This window comes from Corylus avellana, chromosome ca6 (genome assembly GCF_901000735.1).
Source record: "Corylus avellana chromosome ca6, CavTom2PMs-1.0".
Taxonomy (NCBI): domain Eukaryota; kingdom Viridiplantae; phylum Streptophyta; class Magnoliopsida; order Fagales; family Betulaceae; genus Corylus; species Corylus avellana.
This window is the reverse complement of record NC_081546.1, coordinates 1985396-2012717: the sequence shown is the minus strand read 5'-3', so window position 1 is coordinate 2012717 and position 27322 is coordinate 1985396. Positions and strand designations below refer to the sequence as shown.

Below are 27322 nucleotides of genomic sequence, written 5' to 3'. Positions count from 1 at the left end.
GTCTCCGCAGATTGTTTTGGTAATGAAATCTAGAAATTCTTTAGGGAAACAATGGCAACAAATGTTGCCTTGTTGGATCAATAAAACCCATCAACAATCTGAATCCGTTATTGGCAAGAATGTGTAAAATTCACACAATGTTGCCCTTAAGTGTAACTCGACTAGTTATTTTAAAGTGATAGTCACTAGTAATAGCTAGACAATACATACACAAGGCCATTGTGTGTATGTCTATTGTCAGTATATCTAAGAGATAGAAGAAGAATTATAGTGGAAGATAATAATTAAATTATCAATTGATTAATTTGTTAAAGAAAAAGTAAAGTAGTGGCATTACACATGGCAGAAAATTAGCACTTCTCAAAACTATTCTATAGAGAGTTGTTCCTATGCGCTTTGGCCTAAGGATCTAATATGAAAAGGCCAAGCTCTAAACTCAGCGATAAAGAAAAGAGGCACCATCTACATCCAGGGACCTCAATAAGGAAAGGTCCCCGTCATCCGTATGTGCTCAAGGGTACTTTGAAGACCATATTTATTCACCGCCTGTTGGCCAGCTCTGAATCCGTCTCCATACACCGGGGAAATGTCTGATTTAATTTGATGTTTAAAGAACTCCCCAAGTTTCCTTTCAAATTGTGATCCTGTACCCCTTTTCAATGCGGTGGAAGCAGATGATGAGGTTGATGCAACATTGCTTCCTGATCCAGACTTGAGCTTGGTATCCAACCACAGGTGAGCCAGAACCTGACAGATACCTTCCTCAACATCTTGACTGAGATTTGGGTAACCTTTCAAAAAAAGAGTATATAAGTCAGCATCTTGAAGAAGCACAAACATGCTGTGGGTTGAATCAAAGTCAGAACCCACAAACCAGGAAGAAATATTGAATGTTTTAATATGCAAACGCACTGTTATAAATGAGGTCATTCCTTGAAACCTTGACGTGATCTTAGAGGAAGAGATTGATATGTTTTAGATGCTTTAAGCATGGGAGATTCATTTTAAAACGCTAAGGAAAGAATTCATTTCTAAATGTTTCATGATGCCCCCAACTTAACACCACAGATGCCATGGAATATAAAAGCACCTTTAAGACGCAGCCACGCATGCATCATCTCATGAGCTAGGATTGATCCGGTAAGCAACCTGCACACAAAGATTTGTCCAGTCATGTAACAAAAGTTTCCATCAATAATTTCACTAACAAAACTAAGAGCTTGTTTGAAATTGTGTTAATGAGCTTAAAAATACTTTTAATACATAGAAAGCTGTGCAAAGCAAAATAGGTCAGTTTGGCAAAAAACCCAAAAAAGTACTTATTTAACTTCTTTGTTCTAAAAAAAAAGGCTAAAACACATTTTTTGGAAAAAGCTTCAAAACTTTCTAAATATAAAAGCTCTATTTCCCAACACAATTCCAAACAAGTTCTAAGACAGATTGGTCAAAGTCAGCTTGCATCAACAATTACACAGCACTACTAACAACTTTCTTTCTTTATTATTTATTTATTTTTAATCTTCTTTTAGAAAGGCATAAGGGAGAATATGTGAGACCTAAGAGACTTTGGACTTCATCCCATATCACCAGGAGAGAACCTTAACTCTCTTTGTCAATTCTCATGATAAGTTTATTCTGATCCGCATGTGAGCATGCCTAGGAGTAATTGAACTTCATTTCCTCTCAATATCTAACTTATATATTGAAGAAAAAATAAAGATAGAGAAATAAAATGTTGAGTCTCTATGATACACTTGCCCATGAATCAACTGGTTTGCGGCAAGAGATTATTATTTTATATATAAGTAATCACAAATTCATAAAAAGCATAAAGGCGCAACCCAAGTACACATGGAGCATACAAGAGAGAAGAAAGCTTTTCTTCCAGTGTGCTCCTCTCATGGTCCTTAAAGCTACAATCGTTTCTTTCCCTCCATGGGCACTGCATAAGGCAAGGCGGGATCATCTTCCTAACTACATCAAGCTAAAACCTACCCCCCGGCACATTCCAACAGGCAAAGAAATCTACTAGCCATCTAGGCATTACCCAAGCCAGCCCTATACTGCTGAAGATAGTATTCCAAAGTGCACCTACAATCTCACAGTGGAATAGAAGATAGTCCATTGACTCTCCATTCTTCTTACATATGCAACACCACTCAACCACAATGATATGTCATTTCCTTAGATTATCCGTACTGAGGATCTTCCTTGAGGTGGCCAACCAAGCAACCAATGCCACTCTCAAGAAAGCCTTATTCTGCCAAATACTCCTCCAAGGGAAGAAAATGTTATCATGGGGGACAAGAACATTACAGTAATATCTTGTATCTAACATGAACACCCTCTTTTGAAAAGAATCCAACAAAGTCTGTCCTCATCACCCCGTCTCACTCTAATGGAATACAACAAAGTGAAAAGAAAGGAAAAGAAATCCCTCTTCCAATCATGAGCCACTTTGAGAAAGTTAATATTCCACTGATGGGAGGCACTAGAAAGTTCCAAAAGGTCTCCCCAATCAATTGGCCTCGTCCGCCCAATGGAATCAATCCAACCTAGGACACCAACCTGCCATTTCTCAGCTTGGGTGGTAAAAGGGTAGGGTGATGTTTGCTAGCCTTAGGTTCAAATACTGCAGTATTTTCACTGATTGTTTAGAACAAAATTTTCTTTTCTGTCAATGACTTTTCTTTGATTATAGAAAGATGGTATTGTTTTTTTTGATAAGTAGAAAGATGGTATTATTTTCAATAAAGTAGATTTAAAAAAACTAAAGAAGCTTCTCAGAAGTTGGAAATAAAGACGGAATTCAGTGAAGCTAGTAGGGCCACAGTATCTTTGGTAAGAATGGCTCATTTCTTCCTCCCCCCCCCCCCAAAAAAAAATTTATAATGTAAGCACTTGTTAAAATGTAATCCTCATTCTAGTATAAGCCAAGCAGCATTGAAGTAATTTTACAGGAAAAAAAAAAAAAAGGTTCATACTTTGTTTTGTAATTGAAGTAATTTTTTTCTTCACCACTATTTTGTACTCTATCTTTGGTTAGTGAACTTTTTCGTGATTGCTTCCGCTTGTAATGTATCTCACATCGAGGGAACCACGTAAATTTTTGTGTTTTCTTGTATGATTGTTTTGTGTTATTTACTGTAATAGTAATCTATTGTACAACAGTAATAATCCATTGATCTGGAATTATTTTTGCACTTTGTCTTAGAGCATAAAAATGTTTTAAATGTGCTACACAGGTCTTGTGTGTGTGCATGTGTGCGCGCACACTCGCATATATATTGATTATATCTTTACAAATAAATACACGCGCACACACATATGATCAAGGTTTCTATATATTGTTCTTTTTTAAGCATCTTTAACTACATATTACTGCTTATAAGAATTGTGAATAGATGTACTTTCAAATCCATTTGTCTGTTGCATGAGTTTCCTTTTAGAACAAGTGGCAAAAGCGAACAGAAAGAAGGATTCAATACCTTGGAAGACCATACAAGATGAGAATTGCAGTAACCTCACAACGACGCGTTAGTTTGTAGGGTTCTGTTATCGTCTTCATGGCTCGCTTTCCTGCCCCAGTCCTTGGCCGCCGCCTTAAAATCTAGTGATGTTCAGGTCAAAATAAGACAAATTGCTTACCATAAATAAATGATCAGATAGGGTTCCATATATCCCAGTGTATAAAATCGATGAAGTTTTTGAACAAATTCTTACAGTGCTGATAGTTTGCTCCTCAGAAAGGCAGAGTCCTCTAGTCTCGGGCATGTGATAATGGCCCTGGCCAAGAAAAATAAAAAATAAACTCAATTTTATAACTAAACAAGGTGAACAATGGAATTGTCACATTCGGAGACATAATAGGAATAGGTAGGCATGAAATTCTTTGGGATCTAGATGTAAGGACATGTATTGAAATGCTCTTATGAATCTACCACACCAAAAAAAAAACATACATTTAGTGATGTTGACTTTGTTGTATGTACATGTCGATAACCACAAGGGACAATTTAGCAAACAAGTATTCTGTAACGACTTCAATTAGAAAAGGCATTATTCACTTTGCATTATTTTCTATGTTAATAAGGGACTCTTGGAATTTGCTCAAGCAGGTATCAGACATGAGTGAAGGCAGATTTCACAAATGCTAGTGGTCATTATGGCAAAATATCCTACATATTGTAGTTGATATAATATGGTTTGAATGCATTTTCCCTTACATTCCTTTCTCCTTCTCTTGCTTCATTTAGTGCCTCTCTTTTGACCAAGAGTAACGGAACTTGCTGCTCCACTTTCATATTTAAACTTTCATAAAATTCTTGTATGTCAAGATATAGGGGTTGGCATACAGTGGTATCCATGATTGCAGACTCCAGACACTCCAGACAAAGCTTTCGACCATCATCAAGGGGAACATATCTTGTGTCTCGTGGCTGCACATAATTAATGAATATATTATGCCAATAATTTTTTTTCCCAGAATACGAGGTTGGTTTATATGCCTTTTGTGGAAGATAAAGTGCTTCAATCACTGACCTCCATTCGCTCACAACTGCAGCATCGAGGAGTACCATCATGTTCATGAAAAGGGCAGTATTTCTGGACCCAAAACGGATGTGCCCTATATTCAATTAGACCAGCACTGTTTGTTGGAATCTGTCGAAAAGATATATATATTTTGAAAAAAAACCAACACCAACTGACAATGAATAATATATCTAAGGAAGAAAAATATTCAATCGTCATGACTAACTTTTTCTCCTTTTTGAAACATTTTGATTTTGATCTTTAAAACATGGCACATCACAGATGTTGGGAGCAACTTGTGTATAAGATCCCCTTTATCACCATATAAGGTTACTAATGTTGGTCAGTGGTCTCTTAAGTAGAAGTATTTTAGATGATAAGACTTCTAAAATGAGTCATGTGACCTTTTTAGGATATATTCAGGCCAATGGATTAGAATTAAATTTAAGGGCAGAGAAACTTATTGGAAAAATAGATAAACTTAAGGGCTGAGCATCTTTCATAGGGAACCCTCTTTATAACATGTAAGGGATTTGACGTTGTATGTCACAAATTTTAAGAGAATTATATAAAATTTCAACCTGTATTTGCAGGTTTTCATCTCCTTCTCAAGGGATTGAAATATATAAAATTTCAATCTGTATTTGCAGGTATTCATCTCCTTCTCAAGGGATTGAAATATTGGTGTTTGCTATTTTATTAGCCAGGGGTGGGTTCTTTGATTTCCCTTCTTAAAGAAATAAAATTTCAACCTGTATTTGCAGGTTTTCATCTCCTTCTCAAGGGATTGAAATATTGGTGTTTGCTATTTTATTTGCCAGGGGTGGGTTCTCTGATTTCCCTTCTTAAAGAATTGTATCTTAATCATATCTAAATTGCATCACATTTAAAATGAGATGCAACTTATCTACGAGCTGCTCTCTGCTTAGATGCATCCCATCTCAAAGATGCATTATTATCTGTTAAACCTAAACTTTGCAATCGGTATCTACTCTCAAGAACAGAAAAAGAAAATGAAAATTCATTTTTTGGTATAATACTATTGTTTGTTGACATTTCAAACTGTTTAGCTACTATGAGGTCTGGTTGACAATTATAGGACACCCTTATTTTCTCCTTGGCCATCAACAGAAAAAAATCAAGCAGAATTAGCTTATGCAAAATTGGAATAAAGGACTATATTCTGTAATGAGGAGGTACTTACAAAGTGCTTGCAAACGTCACATTTTGGGTAGTAACTCTCCTTGTAGCAAGATTTATGATATGGATGATTTCCAGATGTAGAGAACTACAAGCAAAAAAAGAAAAATGGTAATTCAAACAACATATATGGTGAAAGAACCACTGATGCCAAGAATAAAATCAACTACAAACTATGTGTTCTTTGGCAGCTAACTGAGAGTAATTTTTGCACCTCACAATCAGAAATCGGTAGGTTGCAAGCATAGCACCGGAAGCATTCAGGATGCCAAAATGCATTCAGGCAATTCAGATATCGTCCATAACCAATCTCAGTGCAGCAACCAGCACAGATCCTACAGGAAACCCCATCCCCCCCCACAAAAAAAAAAAAAAAAAAAAAAAGATTAAGAGAAGAAAAAATGCATTCTTTTATTGTGGCTCTTGCATAGTTATAGAGCCAAAAAAAGGAAGGTACATGAATAAATGTAAAAAATTTTAAAACCTTAAAATAGATTGGAAATGATAATTTCATCCACTATCTCCAGTTCATGGTTATCAAAGAATATTCTATACATGCATGGCTAAATAGAGCACTCAAGTAGAAAGAATGATCGAATAAACAACCTAGAACAAGAAAAATTGAGATGATTCATTGAATTAACACAAAAGTAATATACCTTAACCCCCCCATAGGGAAGTAGAATGGGGCAGGTTGATACATATTTCCATATCCATATCGGGGAGGAGACTCCACATTTAGGCTTTCTTGAATAGCTTGGGCAAGTTGTGCATCATCCTCCAATTGAGAATCATGATCTATCCAAAAATTTGAGAAACAAATTAATTCAAATTGTAGAATTTTTAGATTATATATATTTACTATAGAAAACATAACTAGAGATAAATATGCTCCATCACTTATTAATATAACAACTAGTTAATTTCATGTCATTTACCTAAAAAGCAATTGCATGACATAGGACAGGAGGTCAGAGACCAAATTTGATGTAAGATCTCAATGTTAGCACCAATTTTATAGAAACATTAAGATGTTTCATAGCCGGTCCAAGAAGCAATGCAGGAAACTGAAGAAATAAGTAATCATTACACTTTTGATTGCATTTAGAGGTTCATACAGATTCGAGGCCAGGTTATAACTTGACACCAAAGAGAAAATGCACCACACCTCATGAAATAGCAATTGGCTTTCTGTTACTTCATGAACTTCAAGATATGTCAATGTATCACTTATATGGGCTGCATATGCTTGTCAGAGAAACCATACTTGGGGAGCATTACTCTAACTGACAAAGTATGACTTGGACCTAATACTGACACTAAAAGACCTTAGAACCAGAACAGATGCAGGTCCAAAATTTAAAACCAACATACACACATCCAAAAACTTACAGGTTCTACCTTATTTTCATCAGCAATGTAAGATTTTTAATTAGTTAACATATCATGAAGTGAACTTCAAAATACATCTGGCCTAATCCTGCCTTCACTTGCAATAAGAGGTTTCACGATTGACAGTAGTAGCCATACATCATGTGTTCACTATGGCAGCTACAGTTTTTGCAGCATAGCAGAGGTATGGATATAAGAAAAGTGCTTCAAAATAGATGGCACAGTCATCATTTAAAGAAGCCATGGTGCAAAATTTTGCAATGAAATGTGCCATAAAATGCATACCAACAAAACAAAACAACAGAGCAAAATTTTCTTTTGAACAGTAATACCAAAAATATAATCTTACAACAAAAATTCCTTTGCCATGCATCACAGTTTAAGTTCAACATTTTTTTACTTTTTTCTGTTTACATTAACACACAATGATTGGCTCAACAAAGGTAGGACCACATTCATTAAACCCATCCAATCACAGAAAACCGCAAAAGTTTTCCTAGTAAAACCTATGAGCAATTATGTTGAGGTGCATCAGTGAGTCATATATCATTTCTATGAAACCAAGCAAAAAACAGTGATATCTAGGAACGATTGACACATGAATACTGGGATGCATGAACAATTCAATGCCTTTGAGCTCATAGACAGTATACAATGGCAGAAGCATTTATGTTAGCATATAAAATACATCACTCACCAATCACGTTTCTTCCCCTTTGACTTTCTTCGAAAAGAGATAGTGCAATTGCACGATCCATATCTTCATTCTCGCTCTCTGGCGCCATATCCTACATTCAAGTTCCCCACTGAAACATGTTAAAGGAGGACCATATTAAGAAAAGATTTAGGAAGTGTAAATTATGTAATTTTTAACAAAGTCCATTGCAAGTAATAATTGCTAGCACGCCCATTCCAATCATACACGTTTGCAGAGACATCAATAAAAAGAATGGTAAGGAGCAGTAGATGTAATTACCTCTGAACTAGTAGGTGCATAACGATTTGGATCTCCTCCATAATTTGCATGGCCATGCTCTTCTGAATCTTTAAGGCCGGAGGCCTTCAAAATTTTGCTAAACCAACCCATAATGCGTAATGTTATCTGTTCATGGTCAATGAAGGTTTTACCTGCTCAAAAAGCATCCATTTGAGCAAAAGGGTCGAAATTAAATAAGAGATGCAACAGAAACCTAAGATAATTCTGATGAGCCTGTGTGATTCCAATAACTTCAAAATATTCACAGAAAACATTTGGCAAGTGCATGCCTTTTAAAACCAATCACAAGTCCATGCTTCTCAAATATGGAAGTATTATGAGCAACATTATAAGCAATTCTTTTTGTGCCTGTGTTTATGTGTGCATGAAGAAATACCAGTAATTCACGATAAGGAAAATAGCATAGATATGCACGTAGTTCCCAATTTGATGATAAGCAAAAACAATGGGAAAGAAATCTTCCAAGAACCAATCAAGTCAAACATATGCGCAAAAGTAAAAGGTCAAATGAGTCGAAAGCAATCCATATGAAAATAGAATTAATATAATTCCATGCCCTCTACTCCGATTATATTTCCAATCAATTCAACACATGGCATTTTCTCCTATATTTTCTATAATTGCATGGACATCTCAATTCCACCAACAGGTATCAGAATTTTTGCTTTTCACTTCAATAAGGTATTCCGGGAAAGAAAAAGACCACAAAAATAAAATAAACCCACCAGGCATTTTGGTACCCCCTATGTTTCAGCTACCAAAAAACAATGACAAAACATCAAAGTTCTCGCCACCTCAAGTCGATATAACATACACTCGCAGATGAGGAAGAGAGATAAAGATATATTCTTCCAGCTCAACATGCCCGTTAAATTCATGACATACAACGTCTGATTTCATGTTAAAGAGAAAAGGGAAGAGAATCAAATAGTGGAGGAGTGACTCACCTCAAACAAATCAATAGCCTGCAGTACTGGTTGAAGCAGATGAGACCCAGATCAGCTAAGATCCCAAGTCGCTCAAAAGCAGCTATTACAATTACAGAGTTCAGGAAGAAAAAAATAAACAAAGATTATGCACACCCTTCCTTTCTTTCTTTCTCTCTTTTCGGGTAAAAGCTCATAATCTATTCACAAAAAAGCAACAACAAAGAAAACACAAAGACACCCTTTATCTCTCGCAACCCGAAGCAGAATCTAGCAGAGCAAAAAAAATAAAGATGTTCCGGGAAAAAAATTGGGAACAAGAAAAAAATTTTAAGATCTTTCACATGTATAAGGAATTCCCAAGTATGTAAAGAATGAAAGGGTACTTGGATTGTACGCAATTTCAAAAGTCAAATTTGGAGAAAATATACACTTTGATATGGTTTTGGACACAACCCAAAAAGGATTTGACGAAGGTTCATCAAACCCAGTTGGGCATTGAATATTTGCTAACGTTTGGAATGCATATATTAGTGCATGTGAGGTTCTTAAACTCTTCCCCAAGAAGACCCGGTTGCTGAGAAAAAAGCGTGCAAGGAAATTCGTCTTTTCCTTTTTTTTGTTTTTCTAATTTTTCTTTTGCTCTTCCCGACCGTGACAATCAACCAAGGTAAAATAAATAAATAAATAATGATTTTCTGAATACAATGTCAAAGAGAAAAAAGTAGGGAGCCGATAAAATGACAGATTCCAAGACCACCAACAAACAAAAGCAAAGGAAAAATATTCTTTAATCAATATAAAGATAAGGGAAAATAAAAAAAGTGAGTCTTATTTTTTTATTTTTTTAATGTTTTAAAAAAAATAACTTCTTTAGTCTTTAAAAAATCACTCTCTATGTTTTAATATATTTATAAATTACTTTTTCCATTAACTTTTTCATATAAATTATTGACGGGAATTTCTGTCCACATTAATTAGTTCTCAAGTCACCTGCAATCACATGAGAAATTCTTTTATGTACATAATGATAATGTGTGTGTGTCTCTCTCTCTATATAAGAATTACGTCACATTAAATTATTAGTCTAATATAATATACCATTAATTAATTAATTAAACGTAAACCAACGCGTTTTGGTTGCTCAAGCTGTCTATAAACTTCTCACGGCTCTACTGAAAGCCACTCGCTTTAATTTGTTATTAGAACAGTATTACAGCCAACACATTTTTTGATTATTTTTCTGAAAAAAAAAAAAAAACTTATTTTCTTTTTCTTTTTTTCTATGGCATTGTAAATTTACGTAACTGGCCTCGAAATAGACAAGGTGAAAGGTCAATAAAGGTGGCTTTAGTTGAAGTGTGAACCTAATCGACCAAAAACGAAAAACCCACCAGTCAACCGCCGTGAAAGTCCGACTCAAAAAAGGAACAAAAACACGCTTGAGCTTTTTCTTTTCTTTTCTTTTCTTTTTTTTTTTTTGCCAACAAATTTACCAAATATTTTAAGGATATTTCCAAATCGGTACGAATAAAATATCTCCTAATTTATATAAAATAGTATAAATATTTAAATTTAGACTAAATTTAATGTGTCTTTTAAATGTTTATAGACACTTAGCACTATTTCTTCATACCGGTTTAAAAAAAATTTATGTCTATATTTTAAATACTAAAAGTGTAATTCAGATTTAAAAAAGAAGCAAATAAAGTATTAGGATCCTATAAATATTCTCCTTAATTTAATGAATACGAACACACAAATAAATACACGAATTCTTAACGATTTTATTTACATTTATTGCACAAGATTGAATAGTTGAAGAGAAATTGTTAGAATATTCCTCTCTTGATTTGGGGAAATAAATCTTTGATGGTTGGTAATTATTTTATGTAATTATTACTCTCTTTATTTTCTTGTTAGTAGTTGTTTTCACGTTAAGAACTAAATTAGTAGTATAAGTCAAATCTAGTCATAAGAGTATGTATTTACATAAGAGTATTTCCATGACATACCTTGATGTATCTATCTTTTATTAGAGGGCATAAAAAACCTGATTTTTTTCCAGTCCCTGTAAAAGTTATTATCTTATATGTATAATATGTTTTAATGTCATTTTCAAGTTCAGGGTCAAATACTTGCCTAGTTATGCCAAATTAGGTAGCAAAGTTGACTTTAATTGAATTTTTATGAATTTAGTATTGAACAATAATAGACATTAATGTGAAAGTCTTAAGCAATGTTGATATGGTAATCGCACGCCAAATAGGCAAATAGCCGAAGGAGGCTGAAAAGAGGACAAAAGGGTAGAGTAGTCTACCGAAAGTTTAGTATAACTATCTCTAATGCTTAAGTTAGTAAATATAGGAGAGAAAACATTGAAGTAAAGGTTATGAATGTGTATATGATGAATGGTCTCTCCTCCTTATATAAGTTTGTCGTTTCAACCTTTGGTAGAGCTTTTGAGTCTCTTGCTCAAATGTTGTTAAAGGCATGGATGATTCTCCCCACAAATATTGGGAGAGGTTGATTAGCATAGCAAAGCCATTATTTGACCTGGTGAGAGGGGAATTGATTGTGGTGCGTCCTATCGGGAGATAAGTGTACCCCGGTCCTAAAAACAGGGTAGGTCTTACACCAATCAGATGGGCTTCTCCTTGGCCCATTGACAGGCCAACGGGCTCTTTGACAAACAAGCCTCATGGGCTCTTTGACTATGAAGAGTTTGGTTGTGCTTGGGCATGAGAGACCCTAGAGTATATTGGCCTTAATTATGGGCTATTTGGCGATGGAGGGTTTGGCTGCAGTTGGGCCTGAAGGATTATGGAGTAGATGGGCCTTACGGGTCAAGCGAGGGCTAGATACTTCCAAAAAAAACAACAAAAAAACTAGAAAGAGTTAAAGTCAAATTTAAAAATCCTAAGAATAAATTGAAATATCGATATTACTTAGGAAGTAAATATATACATATGTGTATATATACATACCCTTAAGTTAATTTATATGTTCAAAAAAAAGAAGAAGTTAATTTATATGAACTATTGGACCTAATTTTACAAACTCATGCATCCAATACGGCTAGGAGAAAATAAAAAACAAAAAAACAAAGAGATTGGTGTACAACATTTTTTACGCCGACAACAATTTGTTAAGTTTTAAACAGAGATGAGCTTTCACTGGTTTATGATCCGAACTGTATATATCATCCATTGATTCATAAAAACGTAAAGTCGCATTTATTTTTTTGGCGTCTTCTATCTTGAACAATATTCGATCTGTCCAAGCTGGAACTCTTACCTGCCAATAAAAAATAAATATCGATTTAATAGATTGAATTAGAGGAAAACTGAATTACCAATTTAATGATTTCTTCTGTCACAATTTGTAACTTATTATCCCATCCAAAGTTGGTGGAATATATATATATATATATATATATATATATATATATATTAAAAAAATTCCTTGCAATTTGTACAAGTTACCCAGCTTATTTTATTTTATTTTCGGAATTATTCCAAGGAGTAAGACACAAGAAAGGTGATACCTTGTAACTAGTATCGTACTTGCTACTTCCAACATTATATTTGTATGTCGGTTTGAATGTCAATGTCCCTTCGCAGTACCCATTGAAGATGTGTCCTCTTTCAGCCTCTTGTAAGAGTTGATCGTTGCTGGTTAGCGTCTGCATAAATCTATTAATATCAGTACAAAGTCTTTAATTATCCTAAATTTGCAAATAAACCCCTTCTAACTACTACGAAATTTGTAATGGCCCTTGGTTCTGTTCTTGTATATAAATAATAGTGTAGAATGTGTGGGAAACTTACTCCGTGAAGATCTTTTTGAATTAAATTTCGTGCCGGGTGTGTATCGATGCCCTGTATCCTATAATTAAGATCTCCTAACCACACAGTGATGTGAGCTGGCTTGGCATAAGGGTTCCAATTCTTGGAAAAGAGAGAGTGTGATATGTGTTTGCACTGACAATTTCGCTCTTCTACTTTGCTTGCATGAGCTGCATATATGGCAAAACAATAATAATATATACATATGGTTGAATTTAATAAAAATATATTTAATTAAAACAGCGATAAACAAAAAAAAAAAACTATTTTATCGGATATCGAGATTACTATGACTAATATATAAAGTAAAATGAAATGTGTATTTGAGTTTATGAGCGTTTACATCCGGTTAGCTAAAGATTATTTTGGTTAGTCGAATAGTCGGGATGTAAATTTGGGTGAAAAATCATGCACATCTAACTAGTTACTTTAACAAAAAAATTTAGTGAATTGCTGATTCTATTATTTTCTCTCAGCTCAATAAAGAAAGAATAAAGAAATTATTGAAAGAAAAAAAAGTATTTAAATTAAATAGTAAAATTGGATTTTTAAAATAGAAAGTGAGATTTATGAAAGTTAAGTTAGGCCTAATTGGTTAGTAATAGTTTTGAAAACATTTTACATTTTTTCTTAAAACCATTGACGTACAATTCAAAACTAAAACATGTTTCAAATCTCGTGTTTATATCGCATCAAAATACTTTTTTAAACCAAAACCAAAACCTTGTTTTTATTATTTTTTATAATACAATTATCAAACATATCCTAATTAGACTTTCCTACCCGAGAATTAAGGCCTTGGGCTAAAATAATCCAAAGAAAATTATATAAAACAAATTAGCTTACCGGAGAGATGGCATGTTATGAACACCATTCGGAAGCCTTTGTAATTGATGCGGATTGCCACGGCCCCTTTCTTCCTCCTAATTAATCCCCCAAATCCCCCAACGGAATGCTTATCCACCTGCAATTCTACTATACAAAGCGGTATTTCAAAATATATAAGAAGAAATAAATAAATAAAATCGAAGCAATATTAATTAATTAGGAGGAAGAAAGAGAAAAAATAATCCCAATATTTAAGCACAAATATATTATTGACCTCGAGGAGAAAATGGACTCGATGGATTCATGTCGAAACCATTAAACCAAAGCTAATTACCTTTGACTAACAAGTCTGAGTTCTTTGGTCCAAAAACATACAGCTGCAGAGATTGCATTATGGCCTTCCCTAACACACTTAATTACACAATAATTAAAATCAATATCAGTAATCAGTTAATTTATGGTCCCCTAGCTTGAATATATATAAAAAACATGTAATCACAACTAAAAATAACACATAACTTTCTGGGGGCCAAAATAAACGCCGCTATAAACCGTCTTGGCCGGCCGCCGATAAAGCATGTCAATTATTGCTAAATCAAAATTATCGAAAATGTGAAATATCCATCCGCGCTTTTATTAAACGTGAAGTATAAAAGAAAACCTGATAAGTTGAAAATGAAAGTGTGAAAAGTACATAGATTGAGATTCAATGTACATTGAAGGTGACATAGAATTGTGTTGTCATTATCGATATTGACATATAACAACCTCTTGTTGTCCAAGACATAATTTTCAAGAAAGATTATGACCCTACACTTTGTCTTTACAACAAATTGAGTCCCACCATGGCCAGGCTTTTCTTAACGTAGCTACCAAAAGATTCTATTATACGATTGTTCTTCATATATCATCAAGAGTAGAGATAATAATTAATAAAGGAAAAGATGGTCTCTTACATATGTGTTTCTTCTAGAGCCGCCTGCAATAGCCGTAGAATGTTGTCTCGTGGAACCTCCTGCAACCCAACAACGAGAAGATCAAACTTTCGGCTGCTCCCTACAAGTTCTGCTAGATCTTCGTAAGAGACCTTCACATATATTTATATATATATCAAATGAATGTCAATCACAAAATAGATCACGACAGAAATTTGTAACGTTAAATCTCTCTCACCTTTCCATTCATGTTCCAAGTGACAATGCAAATGCAGAGATCCGAGTTGCTTGAAAAGTCGCATAGATTATGATTATCCACCCCAACGGTCTTTATTCCTTCTTGGCCGCTGCTAATTGCTGTCTGATGATGATGGTTCATAAAACCCATTGCCGCCGCCCTTCTCTTCAACTTGGCTCGTCCTCTGCAAAACCTGAAAAAGCTAGTGATCCTCTGCATGGTGATCTTCGGAGGCGGCAGTTTATGGTTGAAGAAAGGCAAGCCAAAATGATAGTGATCAGAGATAGCGAGAAAGGTTTTGAAGCCATTGACTTGGATCAAATACAGCACCGGCGTGGAAAATTTGGCCTTTTGGCGGTGAAGACATTGAAGAAATAATTAAAAGTCAAACATCGAAAATGTTTTGATATCTCTCTCTTATTTGATCACAGCTTAATTTCTACACGAGTTAGCTGGGCACTTTGACAAATATTAAGAAGTTGGATAAAAGTTGAAAAGGACCACTGGTCACGTAATACAATTTTTTTACAACTTCTTATATATGTGATTAGAACCAAAAGTTACAAGCATTTCACTTCCTCTAATATCTTTTAATTATATATTAATTCGTGTTAAAAATTGTAAAAGAGCTATATATTTAATGGACAGAGTTTTCCTCCAAATTGAGTTGGAGGGACTTCCTCCAACTCAATTTATAAAAATGACATGTGTCATTTGAACATGTGCAATGCACATAGCTTCTTAAGAGCAGAAACAAAGTTGGAATAAATAATATTAAAAACTCATGTGCATTTCACATGTTATTAAAAAAACTACACATATTATTTTTATAAATTGGGTTAAAAAAAGTTTCTCCAACGTACCCAGTTTAGAGAAAAACTATGTCCATATTTAATTATTATTTTTATACTCTAGTGAATTAAAAATTTATGTCAAAAGTTGTAAAAGAGCTATATGTTTATCATTTTTCTAAATTTATATCCTCGTGAATTATTATTTATTTAAGTGTTATTATGTTAGAGACATCTCTCCCATAAAGAACTCTACACAAGACAATCTCAGACTGACAACATATAACAATATCATCGAGAAATCTACAAACTAACCAAGGATAAGGATTGCAGCAGATAAATAAATAGATAACAAATATTAATTGGGCCCCAAAGGCATTGGATAGAAAAAAACAATTGGGGGCCCAAAGGTATAGGTCACTATATCCAAGCCCAAACCTTCCGCAATCTCATTGAAAAACCCATAAAATACACGTATTTTGGCATAAATCCATTATCCATTGTCGCCTAGTCGGGTTAATTAGGTTACCACTTACCCAGGCGACCCGGGTTCAATACTTACAATGGAAGTTAGTCGCACCTTTTCAAATCAATCATATATTTTTTGCACAATTATTACTTTTTAGCCCAGAACGAGCGTGTGCGCACCGCCCACGAACGGCACCGACCTACTGGGGCATCTCTTTCTGCTTTCAGTTTCACTTCCTCTCAGAGCTTCGACTGGAATCCATTTCCTCACTTTTTTCAGGTAAGACCAATCAATCGAATACTGTTTATTACGTAATCGATCGAACACTACGATGGTCCCCATTAGCATTAGTGCCAATTCGCTCCTGAAACACAAACACAAGGATTTTTCACGTTAAGTTGTACAAATAGTCATTGGTTTTTTTCATTGAATGGCTAATACCTCATGTTTAGGGCATTTATTGTACTAGTAAGAGTTTGCAATTGTACAGAAATTCTTGTGAGGTTTTGATACAACACGGGCTTTTTAATTCATTATCCGAAATGGGTTTTGTTTGCGATTGAAAATAATTCTTCTTGAGGAGTTTTCTGTAATGATGGCATTTGAATTGATTTGCTTACTGTGAATAACTGAAGACCCGCATATCATTGCTAAATAAACGAAAAGAGATTTTTTACATGGAATGTGGGTGGGGATTATTTGCATGATATGGAAAATAGCTCCTCAGTTCAGTCATGGGTTTTTGTGATGGTCCTGTTCGAAAATGGCGGGTCTAGCTTGCATCTTGCAGCTTATGAGTCTGGGATATCAAGAATTTGCTCATTTGTTTGTTTTAGTATGTGCCCTAAATACTTGTTGTAACACCCTGGTCCTATATTAAGAATATGAGAAATAGCTCACATAAAGTGTGTATTTTATAAAGATAATCATAAATGCTAAGTCTCACATTGCCTAGTTACTAAGTGAAATTGGACTTTATAGGAATTATAGGGAAGCTCCAAATTGACTAATCTTTTTGAGGTGATAGCGCATATGTGACTAGTGTTTTTCTATGGGTCGTTACACTAGTTAAAGTTGAACTGTCCGTGATGGTCCCGTTCGAGCGTCATGTTACAATCCTTGTGTGCTGAGAAGTCCTTGAAGACCATATCTCTGCCTTTTTTTTGGAGTCATTCATTGTGTGTAAGTCGTAAACACTTATTTTCGAAATTGCGTGTTTGAAGAAGGTCTAGATTCCCTCTAATCCCTCTAAGAACCTGCCCTAAAGTATTCTATTATGGACTTGATATTCAAGTTCGTAACAACTTGGTATCACAGCCAACAATGGCATTTCTATCTTCCATTTTTGAAGAGAGGTGTGAACTTTTGGAGGCAAAACTAGATTCAGAGATGCATGGGATGCGGGAGTTATTTGCTACCATGTACTCCTGATTTGATCCTCCAATCATCTGTAGCCACAACGTCATCAAATTGCAAGACCAACTCAACCATGAAGCACAAACCATGGAGAGCCACCGCATAGAACCCCCAGTTCACATCCCACACAAAATGACAACCACACCATCGCATCCCACTGCCCTGAGAACCAGAAGAGCTGCCGCCCAAAACCCCCATAGCAACCACAAGTTTGTGTCTTTATTCTTTATTATGTTCTGAACTTTGTGATTAAACTTAAAATGGGAATAGTTTGGTTAATTGTAATTATTTTCCTTGGGTAAATATATTTTGCCTCTGATTCTTGCAAAGGATTTCGGCTCCCCAATCAAAATGCTCACTAAGTAAATGTCCTAGGTACCCCTGGTCTTTGAATCTGATTTCTGATTCCTCTTTTCCTGAAATATTTCAGAAACAAACAGAAGCACCAAAGTGCCTGTGCTGAATGCAGATGGATCTAGACAAGATCAGCAACTTACCAGGGCATATTATAGATCAGATTTTGTCAAATTTGTCAATTACGGAGGCAGTTAGGACAAGTGTTTTGTCAAGCAAGTGGAGGTACAAATGGGCTACACTTCCACATCTTGCGTTTGATAATCAATGTTTCCCTGTTTCTTCTCAAGATCATGCAATTCTCAAGAATAAACTTGTGAACATTGTTGATCATGTTCTCTTACTTCATAATGGCCCAATATACAAGTTCAAACTATCTCACCGAGATCTTCTAGGCATTACTGACATTGATCGGTGGATTCTTCATCTATCAAGGAGCCCTATCAAGGAGTTTGTTCTTGAAATTTGGAAAGGGCAACGCTACAAGATGCCGTCTTCTTTATTTTCTTGCCACAATTTGATTCATTTAGAGTTATTTAATTGTTTGCTAAAACCTCCGTTGACATTTAAAGGCTTCAGGAGCTTGAAGAGCCTTGATCTGCAGCATGTGACCTTGGCCCAAGATGTGTTTGGAAGTCTGATTTCTAGCTGCCCTCTGCTAGAGAGATTGACATTGATGAACTTTGATGGTTTCACCCATCTCAACATTGATGCACCAAATCTCCAATTTTTTGACATTGGAGGTGCTTTCGAGGACATTAGTTTTGAAAACACCTTCTGTTTAACTGTTATTTCCATTGGATTATATGTAAATGTTGGCAATGAAAAAAGGCGAGCTTATGCCAATTCTAGCAATTTGGTCAATTTTTTTGCTCATCTGCCCTATATTCGAAGGCTAGAGGTTCAGAGCTACTTTTTGAAGGTAATAATTAATTGTGTTGGTATATTTTAAGGGGCCCTCATATCCCACAGGAAAGTCCGAAAGTGAATGAGTTCATTGGGCTTTGCAAATTGCCGATGATTTGAAACTGAGGTTCTTTCTTTCTGCGCTTGAGGATTTTTTCAGGTTTCAGTTATTGATCTCATTTCTATCTTGGCATTTTCACCATTGACCAGCTTGTCTGCTTAAAATGTTTTGTAAATTCCAATGAACTTGATTCAGTTTTCACGGGGAGGTCCAAGTGCTAGGTTACTGCATTTATTGGAGTTTGATTTATATTTGTTCTCTCTATCTTCTTTTTGCTCCAGTATTTGGCTATTGGAATTGTGCCACGAAAGTTGCCTACTCCGTGCGTTCATCTGAATTATCTTTCCATACGCATAAACTTTAATGATGTGGAGGAGGTTATAGCTGCTCTGTGCCTCTTAAGAAGTTCCCCAAATCTACAAGAGCTAGAAGTTTTGGTGAGTTTCTTTCTACTGATTATTACCTTAGCCTCATCCAAATTGATATCACGAGCATGCACATGCTAGTCAAATATTTGATTTTCATGTCATTCTGATACTTCACATGTTTCGTCAGCTAAACTATAAACTGATAATACATTACCATCATTTGCTTGGGAAGTAATTTTGGGAACTTCCAAAGATTTTAATGCCATTGAACTTGTGTAGGCTCGCCCGGAGGAACACGCTACGATGGCGACATTCACTAACTGTTGGGAAGACAACCACTGCAGTCTTCCATTCAACCAACTGAGACAAGTGAAAATAGTTGGCATCCTTGGTATAAAACCGGAATTGAATTTCATCAATTTCCTGCTATTAGCTTCCCCAGTTCTTGAAACAATGAGTGTTAAGCCTGCTTCCATCAATGGAGGATGGGAGTTGCTAAAAGAATTGCTGCGATTCCGGCGAGCCTCCATGCAAGCAGAAATCATTTACTTGGACCCTTAAACTCATCAGTGAGTTTGGCAGCCCCAAGAGGGCTTATGTGAAAAAATGAAAACAAAAAAGCTCTGGATTTCATGTCAGTCTGAACAATGCGTTTTTCTTCTGAACGATGTCATTATTTCCAAAGCCCTTGTACTGGCATCTATGCTCCTTTCATTTATTTTCTGCATCAGTGTCGTTTAAGTGTTTAGGACGACTATTGACTACTTGTAACCATGAAATATGAAAAGGAAATGATTCTTGCAAACCAACTGTGGCCTAAAATGTCATCATATGGGATTCTAAGTTTAATTATGGTTTAGAATAGAATCTCATTGAAATATTAGGAGATATCATAAATTAGTCAACTAATCAAAGTACATTCTGAATGCATGTGAAAGATTTTATAAGAAAAGACAAATCTTACAGAATTTGTTATAACAAAAAAAAAAAAAAAAGGTGGTCCTTTTTTTTTTTTTTTTTTTTTGGCCAAAAAAGAAAAGAAAAGAAAGGTAGTTGTCAACCAAATCTCGTAGTCTCCATATTAAAAAATTTGTTGATCCTTAAGATAAGGCTGGACTATGTGATTGGTTTTCTCGTTACTTATACAATTGGCTTAAAGAAAGTTGATGGGCTGTCCTGTAATATATTGGGAATGTAGCCAATATTGAAGCAGATTAAAAATAAATAAAAATAGTTTTTAAATATATTGAAACAACGTGTGTAATTAATCAAGTTTTATTATTTTGGATACAATATTTAGGAACCTACCTTTCAAGTCAAAGCCCAATTAGCTAAAATTTTTTTAAGTTGGCTGGGTCGCAGCAAGCACTTTTACCCAATATTGTTTGGGACATTTGCCCACTTTGAATAATCTCCCTTTGCCATCACTTTGCTTTCACCCATCTTTCAAAACTAGTGTAACTAAATTTTCAGCTTTCACCCATCTTTCATCCACTAAAAGGAAGAAAAGAAGGGCATAGAATATAGATAGACAACATGAATCATTGCATTAAATAGTATCCTCCAAATGGAAAAATATTTTGAAATTTCAGGTTCTGTGTAAATTTTTTGAATATATATATATATATATACTTTTAGGTGTTTAGTGCGACCAAAAATAATAGCCAGAAAATTTTTTTAATTTCTCTACAGTGGTTTTCTTTTTTATTTTTTTTAAACCGTAAACAACTTTTCAAATTTAAGCTTCTCTTTCTCAAATCATCAGACTACAACTTGAAGCTGTTAGAAGTCGTCGATCGTTTTCTCATTTTTCATACAAGCCAAAAAGAAGCTTAGTTTTGTACCATATTTATGTCGTTGCATTTTTCAAAAAAATAAAAAAATTATGTCGTTGCAATTTCAGCTCCCCAAGTGGAACGGGGAACCTACATGCTTCTAGTATTTTATGATTAATTTGATTCAAAAAGGAAACTTATGAAATTTAATAGCTAAGAAATCTCAGTTTGGCACGACCTTCAAAGGCTTGAGCGTTGTGTTTTTTCTCTTATCCAATCAAAAGCTCAATTCAGCCCCACACAGCTTGGATCTATCATTCAAAGCGACTGAACGGTCCTATCTTTTTCTTCTTTTGGACAAAATTTTTAATTAAACTAAAATATGTTTTTAGAAAGATTAATATTAGAAAACTCACTTTTTATCCATCACTATTTCACTTAAATGATGTGGATTCTGGTAGTGTCAATAAACTTTTATTTATTTTTCTTTTAACAATGATTGATCTAATTGATCTAATTGCTAATTAATATTGCATGTCAGCATAGTAAAATAGTTATAGAATAAATGTGTAATTTTAAAATTACTCTTTTAGAAAATGCAATTCTAATCACATATTTTTAAAATAAATGTCAATTTATTTATTTTACATGCTACTAAAAATTTTATTATCAATTTTTAATAGTTCGAGAAGAATATTAATGGAACCTTGAGAATTGAGTAGTAATTTGAACACATTTGCCTAGTTTTCCCAATTTATTTTCCTTGTTCTAATCGAAATAGCACAACATTTTGGGACAAGAATTTTAGCTACCTAACATTTTGGTCATGTGCAACGACCGTTTGGACCGTCTGCCCCCAAAATGAAAGGAGCTAAACCCTTTGCAAAACAAGACAAGCTGCGGTTGTGGGTCCCCCCGCCTTAACACGAAACTTTCGTGTGGGCCGTCACTATCTATGTGGCACCCACACGTGGCTTAAAAAAAATCCCCATTGGGTCTCCATCGGCTCAGATCCCCTGTTCAAAGGTGTAAAACAACTAAACAAGTAACAACCTTTCAAACTCGACCAGTGGAGTGCCCGTACCTACCTGGTTAGACAAGGAACCACAGATCGCTAACCAAACCAAAACCCTAATACTGGGATTTTTTTACTTATAAGATAGATAGAGAGCCATGGCTGTGGTGGTAGCACTAGTGGGTGAGTTTTTGTGGAAGAAAAGCCATGGGTGTAGAAACTCCACTTCTGACGAATAACCATAGCAACCATGAGGACGAGAAGCCGGTGAGCTATGTTAAGGAGTTCGGACGTGAGTCCAAGTCGCTTTGGAAGCTTGCCGGTCCGGCAATCTTCACGTCCATATGTCAGTACTCGCTGGGTGCGCTCACTCAGACTTTTGCGGGTCTCGTCGGGGAGCTCGAGCTCGCCGCCGTGTCTGTTGAGAACTCTGTCATCGCCGGGCTCGCCTTCGGAGTCATGGTAATTAATTAATTATGTTTTCTCTTTTGGTTTTTCTTAGCTATCAAGTTAGCATCAATTCAATCTTCTTTCAGTTCCTTTTGCATGGATGAATATGCCTTTGAAAAAGTGTACAAAGAATTGGGTGGATGAAAAAAATAAAACAGAAAGTGAAGCTGAGGTGGAATTTCTACTGTTTCCTTCCCAAAATACTTAAATTAATAATGATTTCATATACTCTTTTTAACCAAAAAAAAAAAAAAAACTTTTTTATTTTGTGAAATACGAATTTAAATCTACTCGGTCTAGTCCATCTTATCATTTACTACTAGAGTTCAATATATGTTTTAATTTTTTAATCTAATAAATAACTTAAAACATAAAATATTCAAAATTATTTTATCATTTACTTCATGTCATAATATTTTTTTCAAACAGTCTTAAAAGCTGTCTGGTTGGCCGGACAAAAGTCCAAAGCCCTGACAAACACAAAGCAGAGGAAGTGTAGTAAATTTCATTTTACTGGTGCAGTTAAAGCCGACAAAGTCAGTCTTACAATTTTACTATAATTTTTTTTTTTTTTTTTTTATCAAACTCATGTAATATTAGTCTATGAAAATTTGGCATGTTATTTATTAAAATATAAATTATGTATTAATCCATATGATACTTATTATACCAAGCATTTACCCTGAAATAGACCAAATTTGTACAATCTCACAATTAATGTCATAACTCATAGGCAATAGCAGCAGTAGAATCAATGTTGATACAAATTAAGCCTGATAATATTCTCTCTTTGAAATTTTGGGTGAAATCAGTTGGGAATGGGAAGTGCATTGGAGACGCTTTGTGGGCAAGCATATGGTGCGGGTAGTATCAGGATGTTGGGGGTGTACATGCAGAGATCGTGGGTCATTTTGTTGACTACAGCTTGTATTTTGGTCCCTATCTATGTTTGGTCCCCTCCCATCCTTGAGGTCATTGGGGAGACCACTGAGATATCTGAGGCTGCTGGTTAGTGCTTATGGCTATTCTCTTTGTATCTTTTATACTCAACACATTGACAAAGAATTTTCTTCGATTCATGTGTCCAAAATCCTTTAACTGGACTTTATGGTGCAGGCAAATTTGCCCTTTGGATGCTTCCACAATTGTTCGCGTACGCGCTCAATTTTCCAATCCAAAAGTTCCTGCAAGCACAGAGGAAAGTGTTGGTCATGGCATGGATATCGGCAGTGGTGCTGGTGCTACACACATTCTTTAGCTGGCTGCTGATATTGAAGCTTGGGTGGGGCTTAACTGGAGCGGCAATCACCTTGAACACCTCATGGTGGCTCATTGTTATTGCTCAATTGCTCTACATTTTCATTACCAAGTCCGATGGTGCGTGGGCTGGCTTCTCGTGGCTCGCATTTGCAGACTTGTGGGGCTTTGTGAAGCTTTCATTGGCTTCTGCTGTGATGTTATGGTGTGTTTCTGTCCTTGTTTTTACTTGGGTTAATCATATTATATCAGGTGATGCTGAGTTTTTTTCTGTGTAAATTGAATTGCAGCTTGGAGTTTTGGTACTTGATGATACTGGTGGTGATAACAGGCCGTCTGCAGGATCCTCTGATTCCAGTTGACGCCATCTCTATTTGGTACGGTGTTTCTTCATCACCTCCCTATTGCTTTTGCACGCTTAATGAACTCTGCATCTGCTTTGGATGGATTACAGAATATTTCATTTTCATAAACTGTCCTCATTTGTCATTTCCATACTTTTGCAGCATGAACATACAAGGATGGGATGCGATGATTGCGCTTGGGTTCAATGCTGCAATTAGGTAATTAATCTTCCCTGCAAGCTCTGCTCTTTACTTGTTGCCTACAAGATATTTTCAAACCCCATATAGTTGGAGGATTCCTCTTTTGCCTTCTCACTTCTCAGTAAGCAAAAAGGGAGATAGTTGTATGAAACTTACCATTAATTGCTGTTCCAACAGTGTGAGGGTATCAAATGAACTTGGAGCCGGCAATTTCCGTGCTGCAAAATTTGCAGTGATAGTCGTTTCAATCACATCCATTTCCATAGGAGTTGTTTGCATGAGCGTAGTATTTGCAACAAGGGATTACTTCCCTTACCTTTTCACCACCAGTGAAGCCGTCGCCGTGGAAACTACCAAACTTGCTGTCTTGCTAGGAATCACAGTGCTTCTAAACAGCCTTCAACCAGTCTTATCTGGTAAGTACAAAGAACAAACAATATTGCAGCCTGACAAACACAAACGCAAACACAAACACAAACATAAACATAAACATAATTTTATTCCCTGTTGGTTTAGGTGTGGCTGTTGGAGCCGGATGGCAAGCCATTGTCGCATATATCAACATCGGGTGCTACTACATTGTTGGATTGCCTGCTGGCATACTCCTCGGATTCACATTTGGATTTGGAGCTGAGGTGAGATATCAGAACTATTCTCTTGGACTTTCTTGATACATCAACCACCTTTTTCTTTCTTTATTGATACATTTTTACTACTTTCAACTTGCAGGGTATTTGGTCAGGAATGATTGGAGGCATTTGTTTGCAAACCATAATCTTGATAGTGGTCACTTCAATAACTAACTGGAGGAAAGAGGTGAGTATCTTTACTCTTCTGCATTCTCTATTTCATTTTTGAAGCCTGAAGTTATTGATTGATGAAACTGCATGCAAGAAATAATTGGTCACTCTATGAATCAAATGTGCAGGCTGAAGAAGCAGGGAGCCGTGTGAAGAAATGGGGAGGGGGTTCAACTGCAGAGGATTGATCTTTTTACTCAGAAGGGTGACATGACATCATTGTAGAGAGAGCATTGGCAGATTTACACACGATTGTGTTTTGACCAATTTTCTGTCAATTTTATGCTCAAGTTTAAAGAGTGAAATATTATGTCACCTCATCAAGCTGAATACCTCTTCATTGAGCTATATTTTGGAATGCTTTTGATCATTCAATTTTGTTTTGCTTAGGAGTGCTTTGCACATTTAAGATATTTTTTAAGGCAGTTGATAATTAATTAACGCATCTCTGACCAAGTAATGCGATCAGATCCTTTCAAAATATTGGGTGTTTGAATATCTCATTCTAATGATACGATGTTTACTCTTTCGTCTTTTCTCCTGTATCTCTTAGAAAGAGACAAAAGTTCTCTTTGTGTCATTTCAAATGTGATGTGCCTTTTAAAATCACCATTAAATTTGAAATAATCATTATTGAATTTTGATCTATTAGTGATTTTAAAGCCACATCGATGACACAAAGAATACTCTAATCTTCCTTTTTAGCATTTCTCTATAACTTTGAGTTTAAACAACCTCTTATCTTTGGGCTTATTATTGGCCCAACTTAGTTTTTCATTTTTCATCACTTTGGGCTTAGTGGCTGATTTTTAGGCCCAAAACGTCTCCACAAGGAAAGCAAATATAGCTCCCAATCTTCTCCTACCACTGGGGAGAGCAATCAATCTCGGCATGTTGGTTGGTGTTATCCACTTGCAAAGTCGGTTCATTAAGCCCTTGTTTTAGTCCAACCAATACTTGACTAGCTTTTTGTTTTTCATTTTGCAATTTCTTTTTGAATCAAACAAGATAAAGATGTTGTTGATAAATATCAATCTGTGCTAACTGTGAAGATCAAGATAAAAAACTAAAGGCTTATCACTTATCCTTTTGATGATACGTGTTTATACATTTATGTTCTTAGGTTAAATACTTTATTGATACATGTGGCAAGGGTCGTTATCAAACAACTACCTCGGTTTCAAAAAGTATTGCATGTAGACTGTACCTGTCGTAAGCCGAAATACTAATTTGACCACTTCGTCATATTTCATCCATTTTTTTAAACGAAAATTCACATCAATGACCTTTAAAAAACAACACTTATCCTAGATGCCACATATTTATGTTCTTAGGTTAAATACTTTATTGATACATGTGGCAAGGGTCGTTATCAAACAACTACCTCGGTTTCAAAAAGTATTGCATGTAGATTGTACCTGTCGTAAGCCGAAATACTAATTTGACCATTTCGTCATATTTCATCCATTTTTTTAAACGAAAATTCACATCAATGACCTTTAAAAAACAACACTTATCCTAGATGCCACATATTTAATCCAAATCAGCATATCCTATTACGTATCACTATATCACACATGTTACTTGTGATATTTGAGTCATGTTAGATGCCAAGAATGCTAAACATTTACTTAAACAAGATTTTACCCAAATTGAAACAAAAACAATATTAAGCCCAAATCGATTGAAACCCAAAGTTATCATTTCTCCCCAAACCGATTGAAGCCTAGATTTCTTGTTCTCCTCAAATCACACGAATGCCCTAGAATATGACTTCGACTTTATATCCTATTGACACCCAAAAACTCAAGAACTATAGATACCAAATCAAGTATTCTGTGCAATTTGAGAAGAAAATAAAAACTAGGATTCGTGCGATTTGGAAAGAAAAGGAGAAAATCAGAGCTTCTTGGCTAGATTCATGCGGCATGGGAAGAAAAGGAAAAAAAAACGAAGCTGCTTAGAGGGATTCATGCGATTTGGGAAGATAACATAAAAACACAAGCTACTGAGTTGATCAACTGGGGAAGATAATGGGAAAAACAAAGCTCCAATCCACAACCAACAAAACACACCATTTTAGTACAAAATATGTCACACAAACAAGATGGTTTTATAACCCATGGTCCCATACATATTGACTTCGCAGTTCATAGCACAAAAATCATATACAATTAACCAAACACCTCATTCTAGCACAAAAGATGTCAAACAACAG

General features: G+C 35.3%; 4 protein-coding genes across 7 annotated transcripts; 2 read left to right on the top strand and 2 right to left on the bottom strand.

Annotated features, from left to right (window-relative positions):
* Window positions 1–271: 271 nt before the first annotated feature.
* Window positions 272–9591, bottom strand: LOC132184622 (protein DA1). Of its 3 annotated transcripts, none has more exons than XM_059598318.1 (12): window positions 9070–9591; window positions 8102–8227; window positions 7823–7913; window positions 6393–6531; window positions 5948–6068; window positions 5738–5821; window positions 4543–4662; window positions 4227–4439; window positions 3724–3786; window positions 3489–3610; window positions 1091–1149; window positions 272–791 (listed from the first exon to the last, which is right to left on the bottom strand). In XM_059598318.1, the coding sequence occupies exons 2-12, from the start codon at window positions 8210–8212 to the stop codon at window positions 478–480; spliced, it is 1437 nt and encodes a 478-aa protein (XP_059454301.1). In that variant the 5' UTR covers window positions 8213–8227; window positions 9070–9591; the 3' UTR covers window positions 272–477. The 3 variants fall into 3 exon arrangements, with proteins under 3 accessions (XP_059454301.1, XP_059454300.1, XP_059454302.1); XM_059598317.1 differs by having other exon boundaries at window positions 8102–8253; window positions 9070–9590; XM_059598319.1 differs by lacking the exon at window positions 9070–9591 and having other exon boundaries at window positions 7823–7931; window positions 8102–8194.
* A 2547-nt stretch (window positions 9592–12138) lies between these two features.
* LOC132185601 (type IV inositol polyphosphate 5-phosphatase 11) lies at window positions 12139–15439 on the bottom strand. 2 transcript variants are annotated; one of them, XM_059599356.1, is made up of 7 exons: window positions 14898–15439; window positions 14681–14811; window positions 14059–14135; window positions 13743–13871; window positions 12879–13066; window positions 12596–12733; window positions 12139–12345 (listed from the first exon to the last, which is right to left on the bottom strand). In XM_059599356.1, the coding sequence occupies exons 1-7, from the start codon at window positions 15114–15116 to the stop codon at window positions 12178–12180; spliced, it is 1050 nt and encodes a 349-aa protein (XP_059455339.1). In that variant the 5' UTR covers window positions 15117–15439; the 3' UTR covers window positions 12139–12177. The 2 variants fall into 2 exon arrangements, with proteins under 2 accessions (XP_059455339.1, XP_059455340.1); XM_059599357.1 differs by having other exon boundaries at window positions 13743–13868.
* An 854-nt stretch (window positions 15440–16293) lies between these two features.
* LOC132184423 (F-box/FBD/LRR-repeat protein At1g13570-like) lies at window positions 16294–20071 on the top strand. Its single transcript, XM_059598051.1, has 4 exons — window positions 16294–16436; window positions 18004–18849; window positions 19176–19331; window positions 19542–20071. The coding sequence occupies exons 2-4, from the start codon at window positions 18037–18039 to the stop codon at window positions 19821–19823; spliced, it is 1251 nt and encodes a 416-aa protein (XP_059454034.1). The 5' UTR covers window positions 16294–16436; window positions 18004–18036; the 3' UTR covers window positions 19824–20071.
* A 2021-nt stretch (window positions 20072–22092) lies between these two features.
* LOC132185697 (protein DETOXIFICATION 33) lies at window positions 22093–25575 on the top strand. Its single transcript, XM_059599471.1, has 9 exons — window positions 22093–22514; window positions 23315–23510; window positions 23619–23964; window positions 24050–24136; window positions 24266–24322; window positions 24482–24720; window positions 24821–24939; window positions 25034–25120; window positions 25233–25575. The coding sequence occupies exons 1-9, from the start codon at window positions 22260–22262 to the stop codon at window positions 25290–25292; spliced, it is 1446 nt and encodes a 481-aa protein (XP_059455454.1). The 5' UTR covers window positions 22093–22259; the 3' UTR covers window positions 25293–25575.
* The last annotated feature ends 1747 nt before the right edge of the window (window positions 25576–27322 follow it).